The sequence below is a fragment of the Zootermopsis nevadensis genome, unplaced genomic scaffold, assembly GCF_977971745.1.
Source record: "Zootermopsis nevadensis isolate Lab colony 2312 unplaced genomic scaffold, Znev_1.0 Znev_ptg000012l, whole genome shotgun sequence".
NCBI lineage: Eukaryota > Metazoa > Arthropoda > Insecta > Blattodea > Termopsidae > Zootermopsis > Zootermopsis nevadensis.
Window position 1 is genome coordinate 4,440,090 of NW_028259144.1, and position 10,010 is coordinate 4,450,099.

General features: G+C 39.5%; 1 protein-coding gene across 1 annotated transcript; it reads right to left on the minus strand.

Annotated features, from left to right (window-relative positions):
• Positions 1 to 219: 219 nt before the first annotated feature.
• LOC147873944 (lipase 3-like) lies at positions 220 to 5,693 on the minus strand. The gene is made up of 8 exons (XM_087347663.1): positions 5,526 to 5,693; positions 4,518 to 4,716; positions 4,241 to 4,355; positions 3,354 to 3,600; positions 1,982 to 2,140; positions 1,652 to 1,736; positions 1,211 to 1,353; positions 220 to 664 (listed from the first exon to the last, which is right to left on the minus strand). The coding sequence occupies exons 1-8, from the start codon at positions 5,664 to 5,666 to the stop codon at positions 515 to 517; spliced, it is 1,239 nt and encodes a 412-aa protein (XP_087203789.1). The 5' UTR covers positions 5,667 to 5,693; the 3' UTR covers positions 220 to 514.
• Between the last annotated feature and the right edge of the window lie 4,317 nt (positions 5,694 to 10,010).

Here is a 10,010-nt window from a genome sequence, read left to right on the forward strand (position 1 = left end):
GAAATTTTCTACCACAAGAGTGAAGAATTAATTGTTGCTTTGAGTTATATGGAAGCCAAATTTCAGAAAATAATTAGAAAATATTTGAAGTTGTAGGTGGCGCCTTTGAAACCAAAAGCCAAAATTAATAAGCATATCTAAACGTCGGATAGACCATATTAGACTATAAAAATATATTGTTTATTTATACAAGGAAAACACGTTGAATTAACAAAAACATTTACTTACTGCTAATGTGATTTTATTTGTATTTATTTGTATACAGTATAAGCACACGTTTGTTTTAAATTTCGGAAATATCTATAATTTTCTTTCGTTAGAACACTTTTCTTGTATTTCAGGCTTCGTTGCATTCTCTTGTTGTCTAACACACAGTCTGTATTTTTATCATAGATAATATGACTGTACTGTTAATACAGTGTTATTGATGGGCGACTGAAAAATGTTTCTTCCTTTGTGAACACGCGACTACTTGAAGTAATTTGCGTTAGCTTTTTAAATTGTCGTCATGAAATCATAAATTGTTTATCTGGGCAATCACCTCGTCATACACAAGACTCTCCGCATCGATAGCCCACAAATAGTCCAGGTGATTGAATGATTCCAGCTTCACGTGGATCTTTTGCGGACTTTTCGGTAGTTTCTTAGACAGTTCATCAACATCCTAGAAACAGAACAAAAGTGGTAACGCGGTTTATGATACAAAATGGCTAACAAGTACAGTTTCGTAAAACAAGACAATAAAATGACAAACAATATCTTTCTGTGGCATTCGCCTGAGTGTTAGAAATAATATTAACAACAACAACAATAACAATAACAATAACAATGTAACGGTATACTCATTACCCAATCCAGAAAAACCCACCATTGAACCCTATCCAAATCCAACTGAATCCAGTTTACTTCTTAATCTGTTTCTTAAAACTATTTTCTTGTAATGGGTCCGTCATTCTGTCTACACAATGTCCTCCTACCTTTTGGCCTTCAGGCCAAAGGTTTCCGCTATAGAACTCTATCCTAAGTCAGTTTTATTCAATCTACAGCTTCACTTCGCATTAAAAATCATTTTTAATATTATCTTCCCCGTCTACACCTAATTCGTCTGTTGCTACTCCTGTAGCTACTAATGTTACTGCCCGTTTTAGGTCTACAAACAATAATTATTCACAATAGGACAATCCTGGGCACAGCGACGTGCAATACAGACCTTGACAGCTGCCAGCCAGTCGTTGTCACTGTAGTACAGAAACACTGGAGCTGTTACCTTCTTCAGGTCGTATTCAGGTGGCGAAATGTGCCCGTAGGTAAAGAGGTTCCCAATCAGCCCGTGGTCATACTTCCTGAATTTGCCTGCAGATACACATTGCCATTTGTAACAGATAGTCTGCAGAGTACTGTAAAATGAAGATGGTTTTCTTCTGGTCTGTAGTCACCCAGAAGACAGCCAGCTTAATCTTGCCGCCGTGAGACCCTGAAATCCTATCTAATGTAACATGATGTCTGACTACCGTCATTGTACCAAACGCAAATTGTCCATCGCATTGCTGAACCGTCCTTGTAACCAATAAATAAGCCATCAATGCTGGTCAGTTTATGTGAGGTGACTTGTTACTTTATTAATGATTCCCTTAGAACTGTAGACACTTACCGGAACCGACCTCCTGACCGTAATGAACCACTGACTTCGTGGATGCTCCTGCCGGAGTGTGTCCTAGGATGACAGGCAATAAAGTCTGCAAAAGAATGTATGCTCTCAGCTGAATTTCGTTATTTCATTTTCTGAATTGTTTTTTTAACATTTATATATTTTAGAGGCACCATTGTGGTCTGGTGGTTAGTTTAACTTTCCATTTTTCCGTTCCGATTTCGACATTAGCTTGTTTCCATAAAATAAACACGTGACAAAATACTTGTCATCAGGCTGTAACGAAGACTTAAAAGAACTGACTCCCGAAACGATCCAGTAAAGAGAACTCACCCTGTTGAGCTGTGATGAGTCGTAACCGGCGATCAGGAAGAGGACGTTGCTGCAGATGTCCACGGTAATGGCTTCGTCGTTGCAGAACAACTCTCCGATCAATGTCAGCAATCCTGAGTGTGGCAGGAACTCATAGACACCCATCAGGTCCAGCAGTAACTGTGAAGGAAACGATGGATTACGACTACTACACTGTAAATGTCTGATTAAGTGCCCAGTTACAACTCAGCCTGTGCCAGACATGTTGGTGGGTATTAGCTGAAAGATTGTAAGTAGTGACCAGATCTAACAAATAATCGGATACCAGCACACCAAGACACGGTGGTCTAGCGGTTAGAACGCTGGCCTTGTAATCCTGGGGTCTCGGGTTCGATTCCCGGCGGTGCCCGAATTTATAACTTGTGTTGGGCAAGGCCGTGGTCTAGGCAACACGGAGTTTTCCTCCGCGGGCTTCCCGGTTTTTCGTGGCATCCCAACAATTACTCCGTTCACACACAGAAGAAGGCAATGGCAAACCACTTCTGGATCATCTGCCAAGAACGTATATGAACAGGTCCCAGTTCGAGGAAAAGGATGGAAGGATCCTGTTCATATGGACCTGTCGTCGGACAGAACACTAAATAATAATAAGCCACGGTGGTCTAGCGGTTAGAACGCTGGCCTTGTAATGCTGGGGTCTCGGGTTCGATTCCCGGCGGTGCCCGAATTTATAACTTGTGTTGGGCAAGGCCGTGGTCTAGGCAACACGGAGTTTTCCTCCGCGGGCTTCCCGGTTTTTCGTGGCATCCCAACAATTACTCCGTTCACACACAGAAGAAGGCAATGGCAAACCACTTCTGGATCATCTGCCAAGAACGTATATGAACAGGTCCCAGTCCGAGAAAAGGATGGAAGGATCCTGTTCATATGGACCTGTCCTCAGACAGAACACTAAATAAAAAAACACCAAGTGTAAAAAGAGGTCGGGTATAAAACAGAAGCTCGGTGTTTGTGCTGGAATTGTGAGATGATTTTGACTATGATATAACAACAGAACGGGGACATTTGTCTAACCCTGCAGTCAGCCAGTTAGTTGGTAGAAACGACAATATGACGACTGTGAAATCTATTTTTGATGAATTATCGTTCAATATTTTTTTTTACATCATGTTGCATTAACACATTTTGTGAACAAATACGTCCTCTTGCGAACACGAAAGTTAATTTTGGATTCCATAAAAAGATTGAAAATTTCTTGACCTTCTGAACAGCTATTAATGTCTCGAGGACTCTGGTTTATGGATTTAAGAATTTTCTACAGAAAGCGCGTTTGGCTGCACAGTTTATAGTATAAACTTATAAATCATCGTTAATGTAATGTTTGCTGAACCACCTTAAGTTCGTCGTCGACTTTCGATGCCAGTTGGATCAGCGGACTCTTCAGGTGGGACATGAAGGCGACAGGAGCTAGACTGAAGTGGGCGCGGATCTTGCTGTTGTATTCAGGACGCTCTGAAGCCAAGACGTAGAACATCGTCGTACCCATGGAGTGGCCAGCGTAGAATATCTGCTCCGATCCTGTTTTATCAATTATGTAGTCGATTACAGCCGGCAGATCACTCACGCCCATCTCGTGCCAGCTGTCAGACGATGCACAAAACATTGAAAGTACATTTGGAAGTACAATTCAATTAAAATAACGCGTGATAATATCTAAGAACCATCATGGAACAGCTGATAATATCCTTAGCTAATCAAGAATTTAACTGTTTTTTATGAAACTCTGTGGTACGTTGTTGTGTTCGCTATAACCCAAATGTAGTCCCTTTCTTAAGACAGTTTAATGCAGCCCATATTCTACCGATTCATTTTCCTAAAATTCAAGTTTTTGTTTAGTTGTTATGTTATAAAATTCTATTTACCAACATTTTTAACGCATATCTAATCTGTCCTATGCGATCTATTTGCTTCACTCATCTGATCTCTTTCATGTGATCATTCTAATAATTTTGGTGAACAGTAAAAATTGTGGAATCGTCATTATATTTAAGTTTTCTCTAGCCTCCTGTAACTTATTCCCTCTTAGGTCCAAATATTTCCTCAGTACGTTATTTTAAACACACTTAATCTACGCCAGATTTTAGGGTCTCAAGTTTAATGTTTATCGAAGTGTATTATTAAGTCTGTTCTCGGATTACAATGAAGTTAGTACGCTTTAGTGTGCTTGATGTGACAACACGAGGTCCAGGACGATCCTGATGACTTTTCTGATGAGCATACCTGAAGTCCCAGAACTTGTCCTTGGATGGATTGAGGCTGACGTGTTTTCTGGAGTACGTGTTCCCTCTTGAGTTTCCCAGCCACACATCGTAACCTTGGTCTGCTAGGAGATAGGCTATAATACGAGAAAATTAATTGATTATTTAACGATGATCTTTCAACTACACGTTTTGAATGAGAAGATGTTTCAGGCGTACTTTCCTCAGAACGGGAGATCTGTATAAGTCTTAAAAAATTAAATATAATTTTTGTTAATTGATTTGTAACAGACGGTTACCTAAAGCTTTTCCTGGTCCATTGACCACCCAATCAGCGGAGCTGCTCAGAAGCCCGTGTTGCAGTAGCACCGGTGGTCTGTCAGCCCTTGCTGCCACCTCCTTGCCGTGCGGGATGCGGTGCAGAGTGAGGAGGTAGCCGTCGTCCGTTTGTACCGTATGGCTCTCCGCAGGGTATCCGTACTTTGCTAACAGATCCGGCTGTGGGCGACAAACAAAGCCAGGGTAAAGGAATACAAATCCGAAAATTACAACGAATTTGATTGTTATTTTACAGCCCATATTTCATGTTACGTGTACTTTAACATAACTGTCATATATATATATATATATATATTAAATCTTGTCCGTCTAATCACAATAAATTCTTATTAAATATTAAAATATTACAATAATTAAAATTTTAAAATATTTAAAATGTATCAAAATGATGTTCTTTATCGAAATATTCGATTTACATTAGACCATTCGATAAAGAACATCATTTTGATATATTTTAAATATTTTAAAATGTTAATTATTGTAATATTTTAATATTTAATAATAATTTATTGTGATTAGACGGACAAGATTTAAAATATATATTCATGATATTACAATATGACGCAACTTTACCATCTCATAACTGTCATTTCAGCCATAAATTCAAGTTATAAACATTTGTGGAAGAATCACTTAACGCGATTGTAAGAACTTCCTGAAAATTATTTTCCAGAAAATTTAATGACTTTACCCTAGCTCAAGCAAATTATAAATTTCGTCGTGTTTAACGTGTGTATGTAGTAGTCTGTTATAGAACTAATATCACGAATCCTGATTACCCTCCGCCTATTGGGCAGTAACCTTACGACGCACCAAGCAGAGATCTAACTACAAAAGCCAGAATTTTGGCTCAAGCGTGAAGCTGACCATCCGGTTAAACCTCGTTCTCACGTGTGTGGAACTATACCTCCACGACATCTCGTACATTTATATAATTTGCCATATGGATTAAAGTAGAGCAGTCTTACCGTTGTGAGGTCTACGTCTGGATTTGAAGCCTTCTCTTGGTTTTCTTTCGTAACCTCAGTCAGTTGCTTCGCGCTTCGAGCCTCAGTCAAGAAGACGGCTGCCATGAGGCAGATAGCCACGATAATGACCTTTGACGCCATGGTTGTGTGTCCCGGTAAACATGACCGTTCCTTTGCCTAATATACTCGCCCTGGACACTTGAGACAAGAGCGATGGTATCAGTTGATGCTACTAGCAGATAAGCGTGGACAGAAAAACATTCATGTGATAAGAGAAACGTGAAGATTTTTGAACTGAGAAGGACGTAAAAGAAACAGAGAAAGATAAAACGAAGGAAAAAAGAAAGAAAGAAGAAAAAACGATACTAAGAAAAGAACTATACAGATATAAACTTGCGTTAAGTCATAAATCGTGAAAACACTTTGTGACATAGAGGACAGAATCATTTCAAAAATAAATTTTTGGTATTAATATTTGCCATAGTTGAATATTTATTTATTTATTCAGTTTTAGTCTCCTCCCAGAAATTTGGGTTGTGGGAGGGGGGCGGGGGCAGATGCCTGGTTTCCCTCTTGCCATTTATCGTATCCATCAGTCGTCTTAAAATTCGACGCTATATAGCCAGAGTTTCAGACAACGTCATTGAATAAACCACACATTAAAATTACCTTATTTTTTGACATTTATATTGGGCCCACCTGCTCCTAACAGCGGTGTTTTGGACTGTGAACTATATCACAATGATTTGCAGGGGTTTTTTTTCTAGACCAATTGAAAACTGCAAAGAGTCGTGGTGGACCCCTCAATTATTTTCCTGTTTGTCGTTAGAAATTTTAGCGAGATGTAAAGAAGCTGAATGATAAAAAAATATCTGATTTCATATAGCCAGCGCATCCTTGCAAAAGAGCCTGAAGATGGCTCCGTCTGACTGAAACATGTCGCTGGAATGCTGTTATAAACTTGTGTAGATTCTACAAGTAAAAAGTTGGATCTGTGTTTAATTTATTCCAGAAATTTTGACACCTCTTCACTGCTCCAGTGGCGGTTAGCGGAACAGAGTTTGGGTATCCTACGTTCCACTGCAATGAATCAAATCTACGCTAACAGAAATAAAATAATTAAAAGTAAAGCTATCCCGCGATACGCCAGAAGGCGCTCAGGGGGGGGGGAGGCGATATAGCTCCTACTCATTCTTAACCTCGGCAGTAGATGGGGGTGAGTGGTCAGCGTCACACTTCGGTCCCGCTTTACCCTCAGGGAAGGTACTCCCAGTACCCAATGGACAGAAGGCTAGAAGAAAATTCTCTGCCCCTATCGGGGATCGAATCCCGATTGTACAGCCCATAGTCAGTCATTATACTCACTGAGCTACCCGGCTCTTAATTTTAAAAAGAAGATTTCTTCTATAAACATCATCAACGAACAAACAAATTTGTACCTCAGAGACCACCAAAAAGTGGTCACAGAGATGCCCCAAATCTCAGTCTGTGGTGCAACTGGACAGGACGTAAACTTTTCAAGTGGCGCTTCTAATAAATATGTTGTTACATACTTCACGCAGTCACATCTGTTGATTGTAAAACAATTAACCGTGATAAGGTAATCTGATTTATTTAAATCTATAATTAGTTCTTTATAGAGTGGTATATTTTTCAACTCACGTATGGAATTTTCCTTGCATTGCTCCTTGTTTCTGAGAGGTGTTACCTTCTTTTTGTAATTAAGTTCGGTTATGATTTGATCTTAGGGGAAAAATGCTCTCGTCCGTTTCTGTGCCTCCTTTTAATTTCTGCCCTTAAGAATACGTGCGTCTAAACCTCTACTTCCTCATACGCATTCATGCAATAGTACTTTAGCACCAGGAGCAACTTTACTTTTGCCTGTGACACTACGAGGTGCGATCGGAAAGTTTCAAGACTGTGTCAATAGAGGGCGAATCGGATGTAATACTAGGGGGTGCGGCCTACATTCATAGTGAATCAGTGTGCCAACCAGGCATCATCGAATTAGCATTTGTTTCTTAGTTACGGGCGTTTTGGTAGTGCATTACACCGACCCTCCTGCGATTTCGGAATGGCGTGTGCATCAAATTTTGCCAAAGACTCGCCAAAACGGCTACGGAAACCTATGAAATGCTAAAGCAAGCATTTGGGGAGTCCGCAATGGGTCGTGCACAAACGTTTGTGTGGCATTCACGTTTTAAAAATGGCCGAACCTCTGTCGATGATGACGAGCGTTCTGGACGACCATCTTCGAGCAGATTCGGCAGGCCATTCACGAAGATCGACGTCGTACCATCAACGACTTGTGCGACATTGTTGGGATAGGCTATGGGACCTGTCAGCTGATTCTAAAGGAAGAACTCCACATGCGACGCATCGCAGCCAAGTTTGTGCCAAGGCTCCTGTCTGAGGACCAGAAGCAGAATCGACTTCTCGTTTGTGAGGAGCTCAAAGATCTTGCAAGAACCGACCCCAACTTCCTTTCTAAGCTCCGTGTGACTTCTTCCTCTTCCCAAAGATGAAAATCCAGCTAAAGGGAAGGAGATTTGAGACGATAGAAGAGATTCAGGCAGAATCGCAGATGGTGCTTGACAGGCTGACAAAGAAAGATTTCCAGGGATGCTTCCAGGCTTGGCAGCGGCGCTGGGATCGTTGTGTTCACTCCCAGGGGAACTACTTCGAGGGTGATTGATGAATTTCATACCTGAGATAAGTGTACGGGTTTTTATACACGCAGTCTGGAAACCTTTCGATCGCACCTCGTATATCTTCCGCAAAGACATAATAATTCATTTTCACTGTGGTCGGTCACTTTTAGTTTATAATTTATTTCATTAAGAAACTCCTGCCAAGATGTCTGGAACTGCCGATGTATAAATTCAAACTATACATACAAAAATATTATTTATTGTTTGTTTAAAGTGCCAGTTCCCTTACTATTGTTACTATTACTAATATTTGTGTTATGGTCTAGTAGATTAAATGGCATATGGCTATTGGAGGTTTTGGAGGATTGTACAGTGTGCTGGGTATTTACTGAGGATGGAGGAGACAAGGAATTGTTGCACAATTTTAGTGATGAAACATCTTTGAAACAGCAACTTTGAAAATTAAGAAGAATGTGGAAGGATAATATTAAAATTAACCCGAAGTTAAGTAGTTTTGGTATTAGTGACATTGAAACGTCTATATTTGCTACCAGAGAGTAAATTAGTTTACTTAGGATGGACGCAGTCTTTTTTCAGATCTTGTTTTATTCTCGATAAGAAGAGATTATGTTAATGTAAATTATGTTTGACGAAGCTCTTAATCTAGCACTGAAGAGTTATTCGTCTAGTAAATAAATTTCTTCTTGTTCGGTTTCATTATTATTTCTTTTAAACTTGTCATTGGAATCTGTTTCGAGGCAGTTAAATCGAGTGTATTTATAACCTATTCTTTCACCTTCGTTGCCATCTGCTTTGTTATTTCGCATTCCTCAGTTCCATTAAGATTGCGCATGTATCAAAAAAAAGCCAGCTCGGCCTTATCTACAGATTGATTCACGTTTTGCTTACATTATCATATTTTAAGTACATATCTGTGCAGAAGCTTATTGATGAAGTGATTGAACTTCATACGCTTTGAATTTGCCGTATTTGCATGTGAATATCTGAGAATAAGATAAGCAATTTTTATCAGAATCTCAAGATCAGGTAATTATAATCAAATTCAGTTACGACCGTTTAGTAAGCGTAAAAATACTACACGAACCAACCACACTTACTTACTTACTGTTTTTTTTACCGTGGTAATATGCAAACATGAAAATCCTCGGACAGGATAGCCAATATTTTGGCCCGTGTTTGAAGTTGGGAACTCCAAAATAAGAAGAAGTAACCACTTGGAAGAAGCATGCTAACTCTTACCTTTCCTCAACCCTTCCAGCCTTACATTAATCCACGACCACTTCCGTCCACTTATTTTTAAATTTATTAATCAACATATCATTTAACGTTATATTGTTTGGCCTATTGATAGTACCGTTAGACAAATCAGAAATAATTAAATAAACAAATGTCATGCTTCTTCGTAGCTGTGGTATACCACTATAAAATTACGAGGCGAAACAAACTTGAATACAACTGAAATATTAGTCTAAGCTTTAACATGATTTCTTCAGTCCTTTTAATCGAATGCTAGTAGAGTAAATTAAAATGGGCCACTACCGCTTCCTTTCACATCCTTCGAAATTTTCATTTCTAATCGTTCTGTAATGAATGTTGTAGTTTCGAATATGCGTACAGAGTTAACCCCTTAGAGACACAGATCTAAACTGACCCGCCAAAGCAGTGAGTTGGAGAAGTTGCCTATGCAGCACGGCGTTCTCACACCTTTAAAAAATTCCACTACAACTATGACGGGTAAGAAATTGCCCACATGTAATACAGTCTTATTATTCTTCAGTTCGAAAGCTCTTTAAAAATTCTGGATATTAGGAGA

Bases quoted from the DNA above. Each gene is read 5' to 3' on its own strand.
- LOC147873944 (XM_087347663.1), bottom strand. From the start codon at position 5,666: ATGGCGTCAAAGGTCATTATCGTGGCTATCTGCCTCATGGCAGCCGTC. The intron at 4,356-4,517 runs GTAACCGTCTGT...CTCGTATTATAG, and splicing joins TGGACCAGGAAAAGCTTTAG to CCTATCTCCTAGCAGACCAA. The intron at 2,141-3,353 runs GTGGTTCAGCAA...TTTCCTTCACAG, and splicing joins AAGTCGACGACGAACTTAAG to TTACTGCTGGACCTGATGGG.